Source organism: Elephantulus edwardii, unplaced genomic scaffold, assembly GCF_000299155.1.
Source record: "Elephantulus edwardii isolate Elephantulus edwardi_28Jun2011 unplaced genomic scaffold, EleEdw1.0 scaffold00184, whole genome shotgun sequence".
NCBI lineage: Eukaryota > Metazoa > Chordata > Mammalia > Macroscelidea > Macroscelididae > Elephantulus > Elephantulus edwardii.
The window spans coordinates 2671321-2695331 of NW_006399934.1; the positions used below are offsets into that span (position 1 = coordinate 2671321).

The 24011-nt window shown below is 47.3% G+C and overlaps 2 protein-coding genes across 2 annotated transcripts; one reads left to right on the forward strand and one right to left on the reverse strand.

Annotated features, from left to right (window-relative positions):
- Positions 1-2205: 2205 nt before the first annotated feature.
- On the reverse strand, positions 2206-5268 carry TCF19 (transcription factor 19). Its single transcript, XM_006903599.1, is given in 4 exon segments — positions 2206-2440; positions 3358-3509; positions 3511-3920; positions 5031-5268. Coding segments are annotated over 4 exon segments (1035 nt in total).
- A 1941-nt stretch (positions 5269-7209) lies between these two features.
- CCHCR1 (coiled-coil alpha-helical rod protein 1) lies at positions 7210-23612 on the forward strand. The gene is made up of 18 exons (XM_006896273.1): positions 7210-7407; positions 7916-7982; positions 8061-8274; positions 10324-10621; positions 12167-12330; positions 12437-12572; positions 12741-12851; positions 13084-13233; positions 15569-15679; positions 15762-15868; positions 20864-20976; positions 21114-21159; positions 21306-21466; positions 21568-21756; positions 21862-21963; positions 22814-22965; positions 23063-23252; positions 23500-23612. Exons 1-18 carry the CDS (start codon positions 7267-7269, stop codon positions 23610-23612), a joined length of 2565 nt encoding a protein of 854 aa, XP_006896335.1. The 5' UTR covers positions 7210-7266.
- The last annotated feature ends 399 nt before the right edge of the window (positions 23613-24011 follow it).

The following is a 24011-nucleotide window of genomic DNA, read 5'->3' on the forward strand; positions in this document are numbered from 1 at the left end:
GTAGATAAGAGTACTGTTGTCTTTATTCTACTCTGGTTAGTGAAGATTGAAGGGAGGGGGGCAGATATTCCATGCTAAGGATTAGCTGTAGTCATGCAAACTGCTCTGGAAATTGATTGCTAAAGGTCCCATAGTGGAGTGTTGGGAACTGGCTTTCAAAGCACCATCATGATCTTTGACACTATGGATTATCTAGTCTCCATTTAGTTTTTGCCTGTCCTATCTGTACGTGACTTGCAAAGTCTTTTGTGTTTAAGACTAGATTCTTATCACTAGCTATTTGGTATTGTGCCTGGAGTTATTTCCTCAGTGAAAACCTTGGCTTACGTCTCTGGGGACAAGGTGAGAAGGACATGCAGGTTGGGAAGCCTTTCCCAAGGCTCCCTGGGTGGCACAAACTATATTCCATGCTTCATTATTAACCTAACAGTTAGTGATCTGAACCTACCTGACAGTACCATAGAAGAAAGGTCTGGTGATCAGCTTCCACGGATAACAGCTAAGAAACCCCTGGGGAGCATTTCTGTAATGTGGGTTGGCCATGAGTTGGAACTGACTTAACTGGTAAAAGGTTGTTCCTTGAAGTAGACCTGTGATAGGCTCTTGGTTTGCTATGGGGCACACCAGAGAAAACAAGGCTAAACCTTACCTGAGTTAGCAGGTACACCAGGCTTTCCCTCCCAGTAGCACTGTTAATATGTCCTCCATACAACCACCATAGTGGTCCTATGAACAGAACCAAACCCTGCCCTATAAAAAAAATGAAACTAAATTGTACCATCCTTACAATCTGCCATGTGGGAGCCCATTGCCATTAAGTCAATCCATCTTGTGGATATTTTCTCTGATCTTCCACCTCTTCCAGCATATCTCCCAAGGACTGGCCCCTGCTAGTAAGTAATGTGCCTAAAGTACATGAGATGTAGTTTCACCATCCATTATCTCTAAGGAACAGGAACACCCTGGATGCATTTCCTCCAAGCCAGCTCTTTTTGGCAGTCTACGATTCATACTCTTGGCCAACAGAATTGAAAAGTATTGATTCTTTGGTCATCCTGATTTCATAGCTCAACTTTCAAAATTTCTGCCACTCATCAATTCAAGGAAATCTCAACCACTTTGTCTGGCAGTGGTTCATATTCCCAGATAAACCATCTTTCCTACTAAGAATCTAATTTCCAGAGTTTACTCAGCTAATTCCCAGATCCCCAAGAAAAGTCTTATTAAGGTGGTTTTCTATTTGGTGACAGCAATAGAAAGACCAAGGGGAGGTCACACTGTGGCAGTCACACACACACACACACACCCCCCGCCAGGCTTGCATTCATTCACAGTGCTCGCCACTTTCCTCCCTCATGCTGATGTTCATGGTGAACACCAACGTGCCACACCTACGTGCATGAGCTGCTCTCTAAGCTCACCCAGCAGCTGGAACAGCATTGGCAAGATCGGTGGCATATACCAACCTGCTACGTGGCCTGTTTTCCAAACACCTGCACATCAGCCCCTATAGGGTCTATATCAACTGCTGTGACATGAATGCAGCCAACATGGGCTGGAACAATTCCACTTTCGCCTAAGGGCCACAGTCGCCTGTCTTGGTCTGTAGTGGACAAGAGAAAGAAATTATGCAGGAAAAAAGACCAACGAAATCAAGGCAGGTACTCAAGCATTGCCAAAGATAGGGTTAGCCACAGTGTAGGAGAGTTTGGGGGGCTATGTCCTAGGTTATCCCACAATCAGATGGTGTCACCAAGATATGAATCCTTGTCCATACCTGGGGCTTATGACCTGTCTTCCCATGCATGGTGTCTAGGACACCAAACTACCAATGGATTTCCAACTCACTGGCTTTAAGTGTTTAAAGAAGTAATTTTATTTTGATTTAGGTGAAGGTTAACACAGATTAATTTCCCATTCAATAATGCATACACAAAATTGATCCATGACATTAGTAGCTATAACTTCTTGGAGGCAGTCTCTTTGGCAGGAAAACACGTCTTCTGTCACCTTTGGCCATGAGTGCCTGTTGCAGTCCCTGAATCCATAATCCATGGCAATGGGCCCTTCCCTGGAGTCATTCCCTCCTGAGGAGGGAAGGGAAGAAGGAGGCATTTCTTAGGGTCCATTTGCACCCCACTGTTTAGGCCTCTGGCCTATAGGCCACAGCTGTCCTGTGGTGCCACTGTGTTTGGGCATTAGGGCTCAGATGCTAACACGACACCCTGGGCATTGGAAGTCAGCCTCCCTGGCAGCCTGGATGCTGCAGCCAACACAGGCCACATGGAACCAGGTGTCACAAGCATCACACTGAACCCAGGCCACTGTCTCTTCTTGGGGCAGGCAGCACTGAAGAGCTGCACAGGGCTCCCCACCCCCAAATGCAGGGGGGATCAAAGGGGTGCTCACTGGGTGCTTCCGAGGACGCCCACGACGGTTTCTAGGAAGTTGAGGGGAAGACACAAAAACCAGGGTCACTGAAAACCTAGGAGCCTTGAAATGATCTCTGGATAACCACAGGGTGAACCTGGAAACACTTTGGGACCCTGTACGATGAATCTAGATATAAACTAGTAAGATGTCTGTAATGTGAACCAGGAAATGTCCTTTAAATCTGTAGGATAGACTTAGAAAACTAGTACAATGTCTGTAATGTGAACCTAGGAATTGTCCTTAAAATCTGTAGGATAGGCTTCTTGTAAACCTGTAAGATACTGCCTGGAAATTTCCCATTCTTAGGCACTAGAAGAATTGGGTTGAAGATGTCTGAAGATCCTGTGCTGATATGTCCACTCTTTTATAACCACTGCCCACTGCAGAGGATTCCCGATTGGCCGAGTGTATAATGTATTAGGGTGCTAACCAAAGAGTCACCAGTTTAAATCCACCAGCTGCTCCAAGGCAGAGAGATGGGCAGTCTCCTCTCTATGTTTTACAGCCTCAGAAGTCTGATGGAAGGTCAATACTGGAACTGACTCAAAGGCAGCAGGTGTCTCCACTTGAGAGCTCTAGGGGTGTGGTTTGATATGTGTTGGGCCCCTAACAAAGGTTGGAGGTTTGAATCCAACAGCTGCTATGCAGGAGAAAAAAGAGATGTTCTGCTCTCATTAAGACTTACAGCCTGGAAACCCAATGGAGGACTGGAATCAACTCGATAGGAGGGTAGTAGGTTCAGTTTTAGCCCTCATCTCATCTAACTCTTGCTTTTTGCCCTCTACATGTTTTTCAGGTCAGTAGGTCACATTGATTTTATTCCATCTCTGCCCACCTTTCTCTATCCCCACCCCTAAGCATAAGCCTCCTCAGGGATAGAGGCTCTGTAATAGACAGTGAAGAGAAGGAGGGCTTTGCACTTACCCACTGGGTGTCAGTGGAGCTTTCTCTCCTCGGAGTCTCTTCCTAGGCTCCATGAGGATGGGTGGGGGGCTCTCAGGAGGTCCCCTCTCGTCATCCAGTTCTGCCAACACTCGGTGAGCAGATTTCCTCCGGTTTCTGGGGGGTGGGGGTGGGGCAGGGGGTGGTCCCCACTTCGCCAGGGGGAGTGGAAAGGGCCAGGCCCTGGGGCCCACCCCCACCTCGGGAGAAGGTAAAGGGCTGAGGCTGGAGCTTGCTGAGGCTGCCGATGGAGTTGAGAATCAGTGTGGCCTTTGGGGTGAAGGAGAGAGTGCTAAGGGGCCGTTGTGGAGCCCCCTGAGAGGGGAGCATGGGCTGAAAACCACCCCCAGCTCCTGCTTCTCCCTGGGACAGCGGGATGGTAATGGCTGCAAATTCCTGAGGCTTGACTCGAACTTGTTGGAACATGAAGTAGAATTCAGAGGGGCTGGTTCCTGGGGACCCTTCAGGGCCAAAGGTCAAGAGATCACCATCACTCAGCTCCAGCCTGTGACCCTTTGGGAGTCGGACATTATTGACTAAGGTTCCTATTGATGAGGCACCAGACAGAAACAGGAGAGGGGAAAAAAAGAGAGAACCAGGGTCAGGAGTGGGGAAATCTAGACCTGTTTGATTTTCTGGGGCCCACCAGGAGGAATATGGCACACTATCATCAAATGCTTCCTTCTTTCATCTAAAACCTTCAGCTGGTGACAGTAGATAAGCTTTATGATCAGGGGAAAACTTTTTTGTCATGTGTGTACTCTTTCTAAGGGCAAATAGAAGGAATGGACCCTTTCAGCTCTCTTGATGTCCAGATCTCAGCTCCAACTCAAAGAACAGTTATTATCTCAGCAAAGCTTAGAAGCCAGAGTTTCTTAACCTGTCTGCCTTATTTTCCTTGTCTGAAATGAGGATCGATATTAATGCCTGCCTACACTTAATATATTTAGAACATTCTGGCTCATAGCAAGTCCTAAACGAATATTGACTGCTATAATTAGCTAGTCCCCACAACTACCCATGCAGGATAAGTCTTAATACTAGTTACATTTTACCTAAAAGGAAACTAAGACTCAGAGAGGGAGGTGAAATGATAGGCCTGATTATTCACCAGAAGCCAGTGGCAGGCTGATCTTCTGAAACTGAGACTAGTACTGCCTTGGAGTCAGGGAGAAGTATATATATATATATACACACACACACACACACACATATATATATCATTAAAATGTGAGTCAACCTCTTAACTAGTGTGTATATATATATATACACACATACACACACACGTCATTAAAATATGAGTCAACCTCTTAACTACCCTAAGATGGAAACAAGGTGGCTCAGCAAACCTGGAAACGTGGCCAAGTCTGAGTCTGGCCCCTTAGTGGCCATAAATAGACCTCCATTATACCCCTTCTGATGCCCAGGCCCGGTTAGATTTCTAAGTCCTTTGTATGAACTAGTGAGGACCATGAAGGGCCAGCCCTACAAATAGCTCTGACACTACACTTCTTGTGGGAAGATAGTCGGGACAACTAACTCCACTCAACTAGATGGAGAGTTTGGAATCAGGTGGGATCCCCAGGGAGTCTCTTAGTTATCTCAGCCTGGATCTGGGACTGCCCAGGGGCAAGGCTGCCCTGCTCACTGCTCACCTTGGCTGCTGTGATCCTCCAGGCTGACCTTCCAGTCATCACCCTGGCGCTCAGCGTGCAGCTCCGCATGCACCCCAGAAATAAGGCCAGGCTCCCGCTGGGGCCGCAGGGCCACATCACATAGGTCGGCCCTGCGGCCCAAGCGGTAGGTACAGCCAGCCCCAGAGGGAGGGTGGAAAGTATAGAGATCACCGCCCCTACCTCCCCCTATGCGCAGCAGCTGGAAACAAGGCAGCATAGGCAGTGCCTCTCTGTACCGACCTTCCACTTCAGGAAGACATAATTTTCCCTACTCCTTGGGCCATAAGCCTGGTCCAAGTTCTCAGTGTGATGCAAATTTGGGTTGTACTTTGTACAATTTCAATTTGAAGCAATTTGTAGGCCAATTTTAGGGTATAAGGGGTCTAAGCATGCAATGCAAAACTAGCTGTCCAGCAGCTTTGCAACTGAAAAATTCAGGAAAGGTCCTCGATGCAATGGCAAAACTGGAACAGGCCCTCACACTGCAGTTGAACCGGAATCTCAGGCCGCAAAATATTCGGGACTCCTCAGATCTGTGCAAAACAACGATACATGCATTGCTGAGGAAATGCAGAGCGGGTAGGGACGAGGCTTGCTTTTGTGCAACAGAACGCAACGCCTCAGTGTAATATGGAAAAAATTCGCTTCTTCTGATAAACCTGCTTAAGCAAATGGAATACCCCTTCTGCGCACTCGGCACCCCGCTTTTCTGGCCAGTCTTCACTCGTAACTCATTTGGAATCATTTGGGCAATGAACCCATCGTCACATCCCAAAAAGGCTCCTAAATTTTCCACTAAAGCAAATCTAAACTCCTGCTTCCTAACTTCCCCAGTGGGACGAAATAGCGGAAGGAGCTCCCCGCAACCATGCAAAACAAACCCAGCTCTTTCTCTCCCGTTTCCAACCCGGATTCGAATCTACCCACGCAGTGCAATCTTGGAATGGTTTTCTTTCCAGTCCGTGTGGTCTTGTGAGGTGGTAGTCCTGGGACCCTTCAGACTCCTCTGCTCAGGAGGACTCCTACAGCAGTTGTTTGACAGAAAGATGCCCAAACCAGGAAGGGCGGGGCCTCCGTGCGCGGGCCCGCGCGACCCGAACTTCGGAATTCCCGGGTCTGCTTCGCGCCGAAGGAGCCTGTCCCCATATCGTCCCTGATTCGACAGCTCACTTGCCCTTGCTCCGTTCCATTGGGCAGCGCCGTGAAATGAGTTTCTGGATTCCCGCCTTCAATCTTTTCTGATTGGCTCTTAAGCTTTCCCGGGTTCCCGGAGTTGGGAGGAGTCGCAAGGGCGCGGAGGTCTTCAGGCACTTTAATTGGTCCTAGTGGTAGCCGGTCAGCGCCTGCGTGCATTTGTATGTTTTTCTCCCTTTCTTTTTTTTTTTTTTCTTTTCCTTTTTTTCTCCCTTTCTCTGTCTAAACAAATCTCTGTCCCGAGTGTTTTTCCCCTTTCCCCTTCTCCCTTCCGGTATGAAGTCGAGCTTTGGAGCTACCCCGCCAACCCTCCCGCTGTGCGCAGGCGCAGTCAGAGGCCACAGCCTGAGTCCTCGAGCCTGGCGGGGGGTGGGGCCTAAGGGCTGAAGGGGGGCCCCGTGCTGGGTAAGGGGCGTCGAGAAGAGTCAGTTGGGGGCGGGAAAGGCTCAGAAGGGGATCAGGGATGGATTTAGGAAGTGTATAAGGGATAAAGGTGAAGGGGCCGGATGAGGCAATCAGCACCGATTTAGAGGCCAGGGTGACGGCCCAGGGGGTCAGGAGAGAGCCAAGGTTGGGGGCGGGGAGTGGGTAAGAACTGAGAATTGTTTGGACATCATCAAGGAGATAAGTTAGGAGATGAGGGTGATCGTGAAGAGCCAGGCTAATTCCTTCAGGATAAAACTAGATTAAGATTTAGGGAGATGACGCTAGGAATCATTCACCATAAAGGAAAAAGATGAGTTGTGGTAGGATGGTGGGGAAATGATGTTGAGTAGCCTGCCCTGCTCTAGGACGCTGGAGAAGGGAGAGTGGGCAACAAAAATGGAAAGAACAGTGGAAAAAATTGAGAGGAAAGTCACAGGGATAGTTCGGATTAGATGGCAGAAAACTGGCCTTTCTACCTAGCAATCTAGGGCCACTGTATTCCCAGGAAGCCTGGAGAGGGTCACCCCACAGGTGGCCTTGTTCACCTGGGACCAGGCTTTGGGCAGGTACTGTTGTAGGAAAGGACTCAGGAGTCATGGCTTGGTGGTGTCTGGATGGGCTTCCCCAAGGCCTAGCTGAGCCATGGAGAGAACTCTGGAGATGGGATTCGCAGCCCTTGGACTCCCTTCCCATGGTGCACAGGACCACTAGGAACTATAGAAACTTAAAGCAAAGGGTAAAAGTACTACCTAGAATCCTAAAACTACAAATAGAACTTAAGAGCATCTTTCCTTAGCTTAGCTTTCACAGTAAATTTTCTCCATCTATGGTTATTGCCAGACGGAGCTCTTTTGGCTTGGTGGTAAGGAGTTGTGCTGCCAGTCCAAAGGCTCATGGTGGTTTTAGTCCCACAGTTGTGGTGCAGGAGAAAGGCCATCTCTTGCGATTTACTCCCTCTGAAAACCTACTGGAGGGTCAGCTATGAGTTAGTTCCAACTCAATGGTACATAACAACCACAAGAACATGGTTATTAAAAAAAAAACACATGGTTATTGCCAGAGTACTGTCAGGACCTTGGTTGGGACAACCAAGTAGTCTTGGGACATCTTTTAGGAAATGGAGCTGAGAGTAGAATGGACTTGGCTGCTATTTAGGGTGTATGACTTCTTTTTACTTGAGTCATTTTCTTTGGAGGTAGGCCTGAGAATTTAATTGGGACGCCCTTGTTTGTCAAATTGTCCAGGGGGACATGGACAACTGGAGACAGAATCTAGAACCTTCAACACGTGTGGAGATGTTGCGACCTTCAGGTCAGTGGGACCAGGCAGGGGGCTGCTGATCATCTCTCCCTCAGAAACTGATCCTTATGTGTTCTTACGATTCCTCAGGTTCCACTCGGTTAATTCCGCCATCCCATTTCCAAGCTCGATCCTTTCCAACTCTTCCAAGAATGGCTCCCCCCTGGGTTGCAGACATTCCTGTGGTCCAGTCCATAGCCCAGCAAGATGTTTCAGAGAGGCGACTAGACGATTTGCGTCCTCCAGTGACCTTCTGGGAATGGGATGCTTCTGGTGATGGACAGGAGCCAGGGCGGAGAGTCAGGTAGGGATTCCATCATCACCATTTCCATAGGCTTACTTGCCATTGACTGTTCATCAGCATAGATCTTTTATGCTGCTTAAGCTCTTAGTTTCATAATCTGTTCTTTTTTAGAAGCTCTGGTGGCATCGTCTGAAGCATGTTGTGCTGTTAACCATAATTTGCTCATATTTACATACACAATTATTGTGTACCTGCAAAACATAATAATAAGGCAGTGTAGCTGCACTGGCAAGAGGCTACATCCTGGTACTAAGGAATTGAAAATCATAGGGGAGGAGATAGACTGATAACAGCTGATCCTAATAAGCATGATGTGCAGACCAGGGCTGTAAGCTCATACTGAAGTGGTAAAAGAGCCATGGTGGTGCTGTGATTTGAGCTGCTAATGGAAAGGTTGGCACTTCAAACTTAGCTAATGGCTTCTCAGAAGAAAGACTACAGATCTGTTTCCAAAAAGATTTACAACCTTGCAAACAGCTCTGTCATACAAGGCTGGGGGTTTTTTTACCTGTAAAAATTCCTGATGATTTCATGTATATTTTCCCCCATGACACTGGAATGCCGTTCTACCATTTTGGTCTGGAGTGAGCTTACACATGAGCTCACCACAGACTCCATAAAGAGGAAGGAACTTGAAGAAAAGAAGGGGAAGTCCTGGACTAGGGTGTCAGGAGACAAAGATGCTTTCATGCTAGTTTGGCTACGAACTGGTAGACCATTTCCCAGTCACTTAATCTCTAGGGCACCTCTGAAAAATCAACTTTGGTGGGGAAGCTGTGCTCAGAGCCTGGTTAGTAAATTAGTTTAAACGTCACACCATTGCAGTAGACTGTACATTCCCCAAGCATAGAGACTATATAATTTATGAACGTACAGTACTGTCCCTTAGACACCTACTATAGTATACTGAACACTCAAATAATGTTTGCAACTAACCCCTGACCTCACCCTGTTGATATTAGAAATTCATGATCCCTGTTCTGCTGTTTCTGCAAACTTTTTTCCCTTTCTCCCAATGGAAGTTTGAAGTGTTCAGTGAACATCTCCAGACTGAGAATATGTGTCCTAAGGTAGATTCCTCACACTACTCCCTGTACCTCTTTATTTCCCCTTAATGTTCATTTGATGTTTAATGTGTTTCTATATGGTGCTCTCTGGGTGAATGTTGGGGAGCTCTGATGGCCTAGTGGGTAAGGAACTGGGCTGCTAATCCAAAGACAGGTAGTTCAAATCCATTAGTTTGCTCCTTGGGATAAAGATGAGCAGTCACCTACCATGCAGTTTACAGCCCCTGAAAACCCACTGGAGGATCAGCAATAAATTGGTTTCAATTTGACAGCAGTGAGTTTGAGGTTATTTTTTTATTAATATTATTATTTTTTTTTAATTTTGGAAAGGGAGAGGCATAGTATTTGAGTTTTTGTTGTTTGGATTTTTTTTTCTTAAAAAATTTATGTTGGTTTGCTTACAGAGTTCGTGTATGTTGTGTTTCACACTATCCTTTATTCACATTGTGTTTCATACAATCATTCCCATTCATTATGTTTTATAAAATTAATCACCACTGACTCTATGCTTGTCTTTCCATATCCCTGCCTAATCTTCCCATTTTCTTTATCCCCCTCCCTCCACCCAGAGTTTGAAGTTTGTTTGTTTGTTTTAAGTTTTATTTTATATTGGTTTGCTTACAATGTTTGTATACATTATACATTGTGTTTCACAGAATTTGAGTTTTTTTGAGGTATATGTTGCATTACCCAGCTAACCTTTAGGTCCTATGAGCCCAGTCAATGGACTTACTATGCTTAGACCTTTGATGAGGGACAATGGAGATGTAAATGTAGAAATCCCTGAATAGTATTGCTCCTCTCTTTTCTGTAGAGGTTCCATGGTCCATCTCCATGCCCCCCCATCCCCACGGGGGGACAAAGAAATCTCCTCCTCCTGCTGTCTCCTCTGTTTTTGAATGGAAACAGAGAGGCCCAGGTCTCTGTATCCACCCTCTAGGGCCAGAAGCACATCTTCACTTCTGTGAACCTGTCTTTGAAGGTCTGTGAAGGGGTCTCAGGCCCTGACCCAGCAGGCCGAGGTGATCTCTCGGCAGCTGCAGGAGCTGCGACAGCTTGAGGAGGAGGTCCGGCTCCTTCGGGAGACCTCACGGCAGCAGAAGCTGAGGCTGGAGACCCAGGCCATGGAGCTAGAGGCCCTAGCAAGGGCTGAAAAAGCTGGCCAAGCCGAGGCTGAGGGCCTGCGGGCAGCCCTCGCTGCTGCTGAGGCCATTCGGAAGAACCTGGAAGAGGGGAGCCAACAGGAACTGGAAGAAGTTAAGAGGCTGCACCAGGAGCAGGTGAGTGCTGGGGTGGGAAGGCCTTCCCATGCATCTGTGAGCAGAGGGGTGGTGAGGTCTTTGATAAAGGAGAAAAATCAGGTGACCGAGAAAGGAAGACCTGGAAAAGATTAGAAACTAAATATTTTGGTCATATTTAGTTTCTAGTCTTTTCCAGGAATTCAAATGATTTCCCATTGCTTGAGACACTTTTTCCTTTCTCAAGATTTTTATAGTTTGCCTTCTTGCTTCACTCTGGGACTCATTTTTATCTGAGCAGTGCTGTGGGGAAGAGTGAGAAGGTGGAAGTGGGGCCTTGTGCGGACTGTGAGAGTCAGTCTTGGTCACCAGTGCTTCCTCTTGGCTACTCTTGACATGGGAGCTCAGGAATCTAGGGAACAAAACAGCCTCAGATCTGCCGTTACAGATAAGCTTATAGTAGAATAGGGGAAACACTTGATTTCATTAATTACAAAAATGGGTAAGGGATCCTTAGTCTAACTGGGGAGGCTAGGGAAGGCCTGCTATTATGAATTTAATTATGCCTCTCTAAAACTCAGTGGTACATAACAACAGTAGCAACAACAACATAGTATGTGCAGGAGGCCTGGTAGCATAGTTTTTAAGGAATTGCTCTGCTAACCTAGATGTGGTGCCTCTTTGATGGTTCAAATTCATTGCCTCCTCCTCAGGAGAAAGATGGGAAATCTCCTCCAGTGCAGTTTATAGCCGCAGAAACCCACTAGAAGGTTAGCGATGAGATAGTTCCAACTTGACACAGTGAGTGAAAGTAGGTGTTATAAATTCTAACCTCTCTGCCTGAGGTTATAATTTTATTTGGAAATGGGCTTTTTTTAATGTTGATGTGAGGTATATCTTGGGTCAATCTCTTTTGAGATAGAAAAAGAAATTAAACATGTGAGGAGAGAGAGAAGAAGATAGATGACAAGATACATGGATATCTCCAGACTGTGAGACAATAAATTTGTTTATTAAAGACATCTGCTTGTGATACTTCTGTTACAGAAAAACTAGATAACTGAGAGATTACTAGGATGTCAGTCTAACAAATTGATATGTTGAACATTGAAGCCATAAAGATACTGAAACGAAACCTGACTGTATCCCTTTATGACTTTAGAGTGGCTGGTAAGCCATTGAAGGTGCTTAAAAACTCATTAGGAGGTTGTTAGGCAAGAGATGAGGGTGCAGTTAACTAATTATCCGTAAACCTAGTGTTTAGTGTGTGTCTCCAGCACCAAACTGCAAGTTCATGCGTGAGGGCAGGGCCTCACCCACCAGCTTAGCAACAGAAGAGGTGAAGAAGTGATACTATGCTTCCACCGAAGATCAGACAGTAATTGTGATGAATTAGATTTGGGCAGCTAGAGAGAAGGAAGTACCAAGAGCCATCTCTTACCTTGTTATTGCAGTCAGGTTATTTCTTTGAGACTTTTCTCTGTGACTCAGGTCACAGAAAGTGGCAGGGCCAAAGCCAAAGCAGAGGGAAGTAGGGAAGGTACAGAAGTTGAAGTTGCCCAACTGAACCCAGTCTTCTTTCCACAGCTTTCCTGCTTAATGGCAGCTCACCAGGAGGCTCTTTCTAATTTGACCAACAAGGCTGAGGGCTTGGAGAAGTCTTTGAATATCCTGGAAGCCAGGCGGGTAGAGGAAGCTGAGGAATTAGCCTTGTCCCAAAGGGAGACCAAGCAGCTGCAGAAGCAACTGAGGTAGTGGGATGGAGATGGGCTACCCTGGAGGGGTCAGCGTTTCCTGGGAGTGATGGAATTCCAGGATACCGCACTAATGGTGTGCATGTTCCCACCTCAACCCCAGCAAGGCTCAAGAAGACCTGGAAACTCAAGTGACCATGGTTGAGAACCTCAGGGCATATGTGGGGGAACAAGTCCCTTCAGAGGTCCAAAGCCAAGCTTGGGACTTTGAGCGACAGGAGCTTCTGGGAACTATGCAGGTGAGAGCAGGTGCTGGGGTACATCTTTATGTGTGGAGGTGGCGGGTGTGTGTGGTAGGATTTTCAGGTTTATAGACCAGGTCCTGAGGTAGACTGGCTGCCATGGAAACTAGGCCTAGTGAAGGCAAGCAAAAAGGCCCTACCAGAAGTTTCCTTTTCTGCCTGCAGCGCCTGCAGGAGGACCGGGATGTCCTGCACACGACCAGTGAGCTGCTACAGGTGCGTGTGCAGAGTCTCACGTACATCCTTACCTTGCAGGAGGAGGAACTGGCCAGGAAGGTAGGAGTCCTTTTTTCCACACCCTAGGCCCTATACCTTCTGTCCCCAGCCTCACTCCTTTTGTTCGGACTGAATAATTATGCTGTAGAATTTCCCTGGATCATTCCCTGAACTACTATTTCTGCTGTAGCTCCCATTGCTTAAGAGGGCTTGTGTGGGAGAGGGGGTAAAGATGAACAGAAGACAGATGCTGCTCGAGACTTCCACAATCCCTGCTTTCTTCCCACTACAGTTTCAACCTTCAGATTCCCTGGAGCCTGAGGTAACTGAGAAGTTCCAGTCCTTACTGACTTGTTGGCGAGAGAAAGTGTTTGCCCTCATGGTGCAGCTGAAAACCCAGGAGTTGAGCCACAAAGAATATGTAGAGCAGCTGAAGGGACAGGTAACTTAACCCTTTTTCTCCCTATGATTCCCTCCCCTGATCCTGTCACAGCCCTTGCTGTGTAAGGAGAGGATGCCACGTGGGGGTGGCCAAGTCTAACTTCTCCCTGCTCATAAAGGAGGACTGTCCCCATCAATAATATCCAAGCAGCAAATAGATATCTGCTTGGTCAGACACACTACCCGCACCATACTCCTTCCTGCATGTTGTACTACCAATCATTCAGGTCTGATACTCATTGTTGACTCACAGACTTTACTCACAGCTGTGGTACCAAGAGTGGGGATTATTAGGGAAGTAAGTTAGAGAGTGGAGGAGGCAAAGAATATCATGCAGTGTAAGTCCAGGTTTTAGCCCAGCAGTCCCAAGACACAATTCCTCTGTTAGTCCAGGCTCTGGTTTCAGTTCAGCAGTCATCTTTTCCTTCCATCATATGAGAAGAACAGTAAAACCTTTAGTTGTGGCCTTCTTTCAGGGCTCATCTAGTTACACTTTGCCATATTTTCTCCACAACAAATGCTACAGTCTCTCCACCACCATCACCAGGGTCTTGTTCCCCCCCCCCCCCCCCCTCTCTCTCTCTCTCTCTCTCATCCTAGTCCCACAGCTGTTGATGATTTGCAAGACCATGTTTCTACCATTAAGGTAGTAGGAAACCAGAGGGGCTAACATAATGGCTAGAAAAATCGACTTTTAAGCTAATACTGCACTTATACATAATGGGAGAGTGTTCATTAGTGCCCATAAATCTGTTTGGTTATCATCATATATTAAGAATATAGCTCCAAGGAACAGTGGACCAAGTATTTGCCGTCAGGGAGTTTATTTTCTAGGGGAAGCACTTAGTGAGTAAACAGTTCAGTGATGTCAAGAAATTATACTTGCTGAGAGTGATTTGTCTGCCGTTAATTTTATAGCTTAGATGTGTTTATGCTTGTTTCTTTCGTGTTTGCTGTTATCAATGTGGTACTTATCTGTCAGTTTGCTGTACTGAGGTAACTTGTAGGTCACTGTGATGCTGGAAGCTATGCCATCAGCGTTTCAAATACCAGCAGGGTCATCCATGGTGGACTGGTTACAGCAGGGCTCCCAGATTAAGACAGTCTAGGAAGCAGGATTAGCCATCCACTTCTGAAGTAACAGTCCTTCAAAACTACTATGAATAGTACATGGGTAGCTATAGTATGAGAGGTAGAACCCAGGGAAGTCACCAAAGAATGAGGAAAAAACCGCTGCAAACATCCACTAAAAAATGGTCCTTGGAAAGGAACATCATGCTTGGAAAAGGGGCAGGTCAGCAAAAGTGGAAGACTCATTGAGGTGGATTGACACAGAGACTGCTGCAGCAGTGGGTGCAGGCATGTCAGAGAAGATGAGAGTGGCACAAGATAGGACAGGGTTCAGATCTGTTGTTCGTAGGGTCACTCTCGTAGGAATCATACTCGACTTAGCGGCACCTGACAACAACAGAGTTTTTCAGGCCTGGAGTCACACTCCTGTGATTAATTTTCAGTGAAAATCTACATAGGGCTTTAAGGGAAATGGGGAGCTAGTGCGCTCTGGCGGCGTGGTCTCTAGTGAGTTGTACTGCTGACCAGTAGTTCTGTGGGAGAGAAATGGGAGGTCTCTTGTAATTTACAGCCTCAGAAGCCTTGATAAGAGTCACTTTCAGTCAGAACCAACAGCAGAGAGTTTGAGATTTTTTGAGTCTGAGGCAAACAGCAACACCAGGAACGTACACACTCATTGGAACAATCAACTAAATGAGGTTAGAAGGGCAGCTTTTGTCCAGGAATAAAGCTGAGAAGGCAGGAAGGGATAAGAAAGAAGAATGAAAGGAAATTGATAAACACAGGGAGCGAATGGGAAGAAAGCTACTTCATGTAGAGATTCCACTTGATGTCTCAGAACAAAGTGTGTGTGAATTGTTGAGTGGAGTACAGGTTTGCTCTGTAAAATTTCACTCAAATCACAATTTAAACATAAAGAAGAAAAATTTACAAGATGACATACCTGACTCTGGAGTAGCAGGAGCCCTAGATTGGATGGTCAGGTAAAGTCTCTTTGAGGCAGTAAGGTCATCTAAGGATGTAGACAGAAGTCATGGGTCCTTCTTGGGTGTCACAGGGAATTTCTCAAGGTGTGGGGCCACAGAGTATGCTTCTGGAAGGAAACTGGTCCCACTCCAGAAAATGGGAGTCACCCAGACTTACCTCCCTGTGTGACACTCTCTCAATCTCTCATGCCCCAACCTTGCTCATTCCCAGTGCGTGGCCTGGGGCTGGGAGCTGAGGAAGTGCCCCAAGCGCGCAGCCCCAGGCTCCTCTCCTCTTAGGTGGTCGAGCTTGAGGGGCGAGTTGCAGAGCAGAACCAGGAGCAGACCATTCTGCAGTGCTCCCTCCAGGACAAGGCCGCAGAGGTGGAGGTGGAGCGGGTCAGCACCAAGGTCAGGGTCCTAGACTGCTGGTGGTGCAGGCAGTGGGGAGTGGGGTCAGGGGAGAGCACACTGTGACCTCCATCCTTTCCAGGCCCTGCAAGGGGAACTGAGTTGTGCCCGGGAAGCCTGGTACCGGCAGCAGCAGCAGACCACCATCGTCAAGGAGCAGCTTAAGCTGGTGGCCGATTCTGTGTGCAGGTATCTGGGAAAGAGGCTTAGGGCCGAATTAATTTCTTCTACTCAGCTTTCAGGCACCTTATTTCTGAAAGCCATAGGCAGGAGGGGCTGGAAAGCTGTGGAAATGGGGGAGGATGGGCTAGAGGCATTCAGCATTCTAGGAGCCCCTGGGTTTAGTTTTCCTGGCAGAGACCCCTCCATCTCTCAGAGGGAAGCAGCTATGAGCTGTGTTCTGCCCTGGCGTGTGGTAATTCTTCCTCCTACGGGTGAGTCTGTAAACAGCTGGGGGACACAGAATATGTGGGAGGAGAAGTTCCAGGATTCAAGTGTGGGCACTTCATTGATCTTTCTTGCCTTTTATTTCATCTTTTAAAATTTTCTACTTCCCTCCTCTTTCTCTCTACTTACTTTTTACTTTCTTTCTCTCCCTGTCTTTAAAATTTATGGGTATGGCTTTTTAAAACACAAACCAAACCACTAAATCCACAACCCTCAAGTTTATTTCAACTCATAGCTACCCTTCCACAGATCTCCCAGGTTTTATTCTGAGAGGAGATTGTGTATCTTTCTCCTACCGAGCAGCTTGTGGATTTGAACTGCTGACCTTTTGATTAGCAGCTTAACACATAATGTGTTATGTCACCATGGCCTGTTTTGTTGGAGGGAAGAAAAGAAATTCATTTTAATGCTCTGCACCTAATTGCTTACTGGGTGAAACATCAGTCACTTGCAAATTCCTATTTTTATTAGGGAGCTCCCTGTGGTGTAGTACACAGGGACTTTCACTGCTAGTTTAAATCCATTACGTTTAGAGCCTCTGAAAACCTGCTTGAGGGTGAGCTATGCTTGGTTCAGATACAATGGCAATGAGTTACTTTGAGTTGACTAACCTAAAAGTTAGCTATTTCAGCCTTTGTTGGCATAGTCCATAGTGATTTGCAGTGCACATTCAAAGGCTGAGCTGCTCTGATGATTTGGGATTGCAGTGCAGTTTCCTGCCACTAGGCCACCAGAGCTCGCCATCTCTGATGATTTGGATACATTGGCAGCTCCTTGGGATAAAAATGGGCTCCTCAGAATAAAGGTGGGCAATCTCTCCCCCTGTGATTTACAGCCTCCAAAATCCCTCTGGAGGTTCAGCTGTGAGTTGATTCCAACTTGATGACAGTGAGTTGAGTTTTTTAATGGTTACATCACTGACATGTGAAAACCTGTGCAATAACAGACAATAGCTCCTCTTTAGCTTTAGATGTTGTGGGGTACCTGAGGTATTTAGAAGTTGGGGGGATTGCTTATGTAAGGTCCACAGTAAGTGTTGGAAGCGCCTATTTTAAACAATTTCCAGGTGTAAGTGAACTTTGCTGTGCTTTCAGGATGCAACCTTCAGGCCTTTGTCATCCATCTGTCTTTATGCTGGCCTGGACTTTGTTGAGAAAGTCTCAACACTGGCCCCAGACACTCCCTGGGACCCTGTGGCCTTCACCTGGTGTTGGTCCACTGTTTGAAGACCCAGCCCCAAACCCTCTTTTTTATACCTGCCCTGTTCTGTTCTTGGAGAATCTATGTTCCTGGGCTCAGTTAGAGAAGATGACTTTGGGTTTTGATGCATGTTGTTATGTGTTGTCGAGTTGCCTGCAACTCATAGCGACCCTATGTAGGACAGCTCTGAACCGGGCTCTATCCTGAGCCAACCTTTTCGTCTCTGACACACCTACCCCCATGACCCCAGTCACTGAATCAATCCATCTCATCAAGGGTCTTCCTCTCCTGTGCTGTCCCTCCACCCTCCCAAGCATGACATTCTTCTCCAAGAACTGGTCCCTCCTTGCAACATGCCCAAAGTATGTCAGATGAAGCTTCAGAATCCTTGCCTCCAAGGAGCAGCCTGGTTTCACCCTCTCCAGGATGAACCTGTTTGTTTTCCTAACAGTCCATGATATGTTGAGTACTCTTCTCCAGCACCACAGCTCAAAGGCATCAATAATTTGATGCATAATGGTGGTAAAAACGGGAGCTGGTGGCTTAGTGTAAGAAGTTGTGTTTCATGGGGAAACACATGGGGTAGTCTCCTCCGTGCAATTTTTTTTTCATTTTTTTCTTTTTATTGTATTATTTTTACGTGTACCGTCAAATCAGATCTGACTGGTACAGGAGGAGATTGCCCTCTCCTTCTCCAGCAGAGCATCTGGTGGATTTGAACCACGTATCTCTGGGATTGCAGTGCAGCATCTTGCCACTAGGCCACCAGAGCTCCCTTTCCTCTGTGCAATTTACTGCCTCTGAAAACCCACTGGAGGGTCAGCTATGAGTTGCTTCCACCTCAGTGGTACACAACAAGGAGAAATTAAAAAAAAAATTAGGCTGTGAGAAATAAGCTTCGTGACTTGCTTGAAATTATGTACTGTCGTATAATGCCTCAGTAGAGTCTCTTCCAAAACTGGTCGAGGTTCATTGACCCCAAACGTGGTGCACAGTTCCAGGCACTCAGAGTCATCCAGAAGCCTGAAGGTGACAAGTCTAAATTGGTTGCAGATTAGACAGTTATTTTAGCCCTTATAGCATTGTTTTTGCTGAATACTTTACTGTTATGGTATCTCTGTCCAGATAAGATTGACCCAGGAAGCTCATAATTGTTCTGGTTATAGACTATTGTGAAGTCCTCTGATTACGGAGAAGCTCATAATAGATTTGGCTTTCAGGCATAGTTGTGCTTTTCTTCTGAGGAAATGGATCTTTTAAAAAATCGTTAGTATTGTTAAACAGAACTTTTAATATAAATATAACAATTCTACAAAACCCTAGTTATTTTGTAGTATTTCTATCTATCAGGAAGCTCTGGTGGTCTAGTGGGTAAGGAGTTGCACTGCAAACCCAAAGGCAGGGCGTTCAAATATACCAGTTGCTCGGAGGGAGAAAGATGGGCCATCTCCTCTCAGGCAATAAGAATGTCCGGCAAAGTTTTTGGAAGACAGTACTTTAAGACATAAATATAAAAAATTCCCCCCTGCTGTAGTTAAAAAGCTCCTGATCAAGAGGAGAAGCATTTGGCTCTCTATTCAAGATGTTAATGAAAATAATGTAAACCAAATGAAAAAATAATAGTAATAATAAAAACCCTACAACCCTGGCCTTGATTCCGACTCAGGGAGGCCCTCTAGCGGATTCCTGAGGTTGTAACTTTTAACTGGAGCCAACTGCCAAATCTTTCTCTATTTCAGCCAAGGAAAGGACAGTGAAATAACTGAAAGAAATATGTGCTCTTAATTCATCAAATCCTGTTTTCCACTTTGGAGTTCCATGCAGTGGTAGCTAGCTGGTGTCCAGATAAGCACACTTTGTTGTCGCTGTAGTTGTAGGGACTGTCCAGTTGGTTCTAACCTATGGCATCACTCCCCAGTTCCATGCCATCCTCACAAGGATTGTGTTTGAGCCTGTAGTTGTAGGTGTCTGTCAGTCCACCCCTTCCTCTTTTTCTTTATCAGCTCTCTACTTTAACAGAACTAGTCTCTGCTGATAACAAGTCCAAGGTTCAGGAAACAAATGTTACCATCCTTGCTTCTAAGGGTATTCTGGTTGTGATGCTTCCAAGACAGATTAAACACATTTCTTACTGAATCAGAACCATGTAAAATGGTTTAGCAGAGGCAACTGACAACCTCTAACTTCACTGGAGAGGAGGTTCAGTGTCAACAGCCCAAGACTGAGGTGAAGGGCAAACCTGCCTTGACCCTCCAGACATTTCTGATGTCTATTGTTCATCCCATTACACTTTCTTTTTCTTTTTAAAGAAAACATCATCTTTATTTTAGAAACTTTTCTAGTACCTAAGTACTTACTTTGTAATTAATTGCTAGGTTATATGTTGTTGTTGTTAGGTGCTGTCGAGTCGTAGACGACTCATAGCGACCCTGTGCACAAAAGGCCTGAGCACTGTTCGTACATAGAGTTTCTGGAGGCAAGCCATTTTGGAAGTGGATGCCGTTCCTGCTTCCAGGCTTGTTTTAGTGGGGGAGCTCCAGCCAACACTGTCCACCATGGGTACCCATTACCACGATTGGCACATCACTGTCACAGTCTTCAGCATCACAGCAACCAGGAAGTTACCTCTGTACAGCAATGCACAGACCAGTGCTATAAATGGTAAAAATAATCATTAGATAATCTTTTAACTCTTATTATGAGAAATACAAACATTCAAACATTCCAATTGAAACTTTCAATCCTTCCCAAAAGGTATTCGAGGTTCCTTATCACTCCTTAATCTAAGCCCTTCGGAGATGACGTTAACCAACAAGAGACCAGGTGATGAGTTTTCTCAAAAAGCTCCGTGCAACCAGAACTCCTCTCATTGCCATCAGTTCAAACCAACTCCTAGAGGATGCTCTCGCAGTTTGGGGGGCCTGTAAATCACACAGGAGGAGAGTCTTTGTCCTGTGGAGTCAGCGCAGTGACCTATGGGCTATATCACAAGGGCCTCCTATTTCGTGCAGTAGCCACAAGAACATATTAATAGTTAGGAGGTTTATTAGAGATGTTGTTCTTAGGTATTGTTGAGCCAGAACTGACCTGTGGCTGACCCTCCAGAGGGCTTTCAGAGACATTAAGTTGCAGGTGAGGTTACTGCCCATCTTTTCCCCACAGAGCAGCTGGTGGATTTGAAACGTTTCTCTCTGCATTGGCTGCACAAGTCCTTACCACCAAGCCCCCAGAGGTCCCTAATAGGATGGTAATAGTTTACGATTCAGGATCAGCAGTGACTCCGCTCACAGGTCCTCAGTCAGCACAGCTCCTTAGCTTTTGCTTGCAGGCAGGTCTCCCTCCTCTGGCCCTCCGCCTCCTGCGCTTTTGCTGTCAGCCTCTTGGTGGTACAGGCCTGACTTTGCCCTTGGCTCGAGCGTCTTTCCTTCCCTGCTTTGCTCTGGTATAACAGGAGAGAGTGGGTTCTCTGTGTATGGATGGCAAACTGGGAATGAAGTGAGGGTTGGTGTTTCAGTGACCTATCCATGCCTTCTCCAGCTCTCAGATCTGGTTCCAGAACACCATGAGCAAGGTCGAACAGGCTGTCGCCCGGCTGCCCGGCCTCAGCAACCGACTCAGCTATGCAACCCGGAAGGTCCACACCATTCAGGGTGGGTAGGTCCACTGCCAGGCACCCCCTGCCCCTGATTCTCACCCTGGCCCCTATCCATCCCCTATGTCCTCTTGTTATCTCTGAGACACATGTCTTTGTTTCACATCTTTGTTGCTTTGTCTTTCCTTAACCCAGGCCTGGTGGCTCGGAAGGTAGCCCTTGCCCAGCTGCGCCAAGAGAGGTGACACTTGGGGCCCACATTTTTTAGGGAAGGGAATGGGCTTTGGGGTGCTGGTTGCTGGGACCCAAAGCATGAGGATGGAGGGTCAGCAGTGGATAGGCCAGTGCTGGGTGAGCTCCTCTGACCCCTCCCTCTTCCTGTTTCAGCTGCCCCCCGCCTCCCCCTCCCCCTCCACTCCCACCTCCACCGGCCCAGGACTTGAACCTTGAGTTGGAACAGCTGCGGGAAGAACGGAACCGTCTGGATGCAGAGTTACAGCTGAGTGCCCGCCTCATCCAGCAGGAGGTGGGCCGGGCCCGGGAGCAAGGTACACCTGCCTCAAGTCCCTGGGGCCAGGAGGCAGTGCCTGGTGTGGAGGGGATGGAGAGGCCTCAGGAGGAGGCTGCAGCCGAGTGCCTTCTCCTCCAGGGGAGGCAGAGCGGAAGCAGCTCAGTGAGGTTGCCCAGCAGCTAGAGCAGGAGCTGCAGCGAACCCAGGAGTCCCTGGCCAGTGTGGGACTGCAGCTGGAGTCGGCTCGCCAGGGCCAGCAGGAGAGCACGGAGGAGGCTGCCAGCCTCAGGAGGGAGCTGACGCAGCAGCAGGAGAAGTACGGGCAAGGTGTGGCCCAGTGAGCCGGAAAGGGGACACCATGGGGGACGGTGGGGGAGGTGGGGGCCAGGACTCCTGCTTCCTCCTGACACCCCAACCACGTCTTCACCCCAGCTCTGCAAGAGAAGGTGGCCGAGGTAGAAACACGACTTCGGGAACAGCTGATAGAAATGGAGAGAAGGTTGAATGAAGCTCGCAGAGAGCATGCCAAAGCTGGTGAGCTTTGCCGGGACAGATGTGGGCCTTCTGGGAAGAAGGTGGTGTTGAGAGACATTGTTATTTCTCTCCTCCAAACTTTCCTGAGACATTGTCATCATATACAAGTAATGAGTTATACAAGAAAGGGATATGAATGAGTTTTTGTTTGGTGAACACACAGAAAAACATACACCAATTTTTAACCCCCAAGTTTTGGTTAGAAGAGTTTCTGACAGGCAAATTGAAAGGATTGTGGAATGAATGTCCATGTACCTTCTGTAATGAGGTGTACTTGGGGACAGAGTAGGTGACAACTTGAGGAGGAATTGAGTTCTATGTTGGACACATTACTTCTGAGAGAGACATGAGATTTCTCCAGGCAGCAGTTAGCCTTTTGCCCTATTGGTTCATCGGTCTACATGCATATTTATATATTAATTTTTCTGAACCTTTTACAGCTAGAAAATATGCGTTGCTCACAGATTCTCCTGTATAATTTTAATGTCACATCATAGCCTGTTTAACCTTAATGCCACATCACATTTTAGGCTCAGTCTTATCAGTCCAGATCTAGGCTTCCCCTAAGGGACTCTCATGTGGTTTGGGGATGGAAAGGCACTTTGGATTCAGAGCATCATATTCCTAGGTTCTTGGAGCATCAGTCCACCCTTGCACTGTACAGAAGAGACACAGATGTCCTCAAATATACATGCCTTCCCCAAATCCCAGTGCTGGTGACCCACTGTTTCTGCCCGTCATTCCAGTCTGGGTTGCATCAAGTTTGATCTGACTTGATGGCAGTGAGCGAGTTGCTTTGTTTCCTCTGGGCTGACCCACCTTGCGCCCCTGTGCCCTGGCTTCCCTCTAGTGGTCTCCCTGCGCCAGATGCAGCACAAAGCTGCCCGGGAAAAGGAGCGGAACCAGGAGCTCAGGCAGCTCCAGGATGAGGCCCGCAGGGAGGAGGGGCTGCGACTGACCCGGCGCCTGGAGGAGCTGGAAAGGGACAAGAATCTCATGCTGGTAGGAGACAGGGAGCCCAGGGCCCCCTTGTGTGCTAGTAGGAGAGCAGAGGTATAGAAGGAGGAGGAGAAGCTCCTTTTAACCCTCTGTTTCCCAGGCCACCTTGCGGCAGGAGGGCATCCTCTCCAGTCAGAGGCAGCAGCGGCTTCTGGCAGCCCTTCCTTTCTTAATGGACGAAGGCAAATGTGGAGAGTCCAGCCTCCGGCCCTCAGGATCTTCAGTACTTTCAGCTCCCCCTGCTTCTTCATTTCCACCCATGAAACCCTCCTCTCAGGATCCCACAAAAGGTAAGGGCTCATGCAAGAAGAGACAAATGAGGAAGGAGTGCAGGAATCTCCTCCAGATGGTTGGCTACCTGAGAGAAGCACTCTGGTCTTTGAAGTCCACTGCCCCCCTTCAACCACAATTACCATGAACTGAAGAAGTTCTCCCTCACAACCCTCAGACCCTGTGCCAGCACTGTTCTTTCCTCACAATCAATCATTGAGGGAGCCTCTTGTTCCCCTTCCTACCCCTTGGCATCCTCTTCCCCAGGGTCCCTCTTTGCTCTGCTCAATGACCTGCAGGGCCTGACGGAAGCCATTGCCAAAGAGGAAGGTCTGTGTCAAGGAGACAACCAGAACACTCCTGCTTCCGACAGCTGCTGAAAAGGAGGTCTGGAGAAGGGCAGGCAACCCAGCCACCACCTAAGAGCTACGAACTATCCTGTGCTCAATAAAGATGATTACACCAGAGCTGTTGCTGGGCATTGTGATTGATTCTAGAAATGAAAGGGAATTTTCCCCACAATCAGCTCTTTTTTCCTGCAGACATGAGAATCCCCAACCAACTCTTTGTCTGGACAGCCCCTTTCCTAGGCTGCATTAGCATCTTTTTGAGACCCTTCAGGTTTTCTTTGTTCTAAAGCTCTTTTTTTACATGCCTTTTGCTTGTTTGTGTGTACTGTCAATTTGGATCAGACTGGTACAGGAGGAGATTAGATTGCCCTTCCTTCTCCAGCAGAGAAGAATCTGGTGGATATGAACTGTGTGCCTCTGGGATTGCAG

Coding starts and splice junctions, on each gene's coding strand:
- CCHCR1 (XM_006896273.1), top strand. CDS start 7,267: ATGGCTTGGTGGTGTCTGGATGGGCTTCCCCAAGGCCTAGCTGAGCCA. Junction 15,869..20,863: donor GTGGCCGATTCTGTGTGCAG/GTATCTGGGAAA, acceptor TGCCTTCTCCAG/CTCTCAGATCTGGTTCCAGA. Junction 23,253..23,499: donor CTCTCAGGATCCCACAAAAG/GTAAGGGCTCAT, acceptor CCTCTTCCCCAG/GGTCCCTCTTTGCTCTGCTC.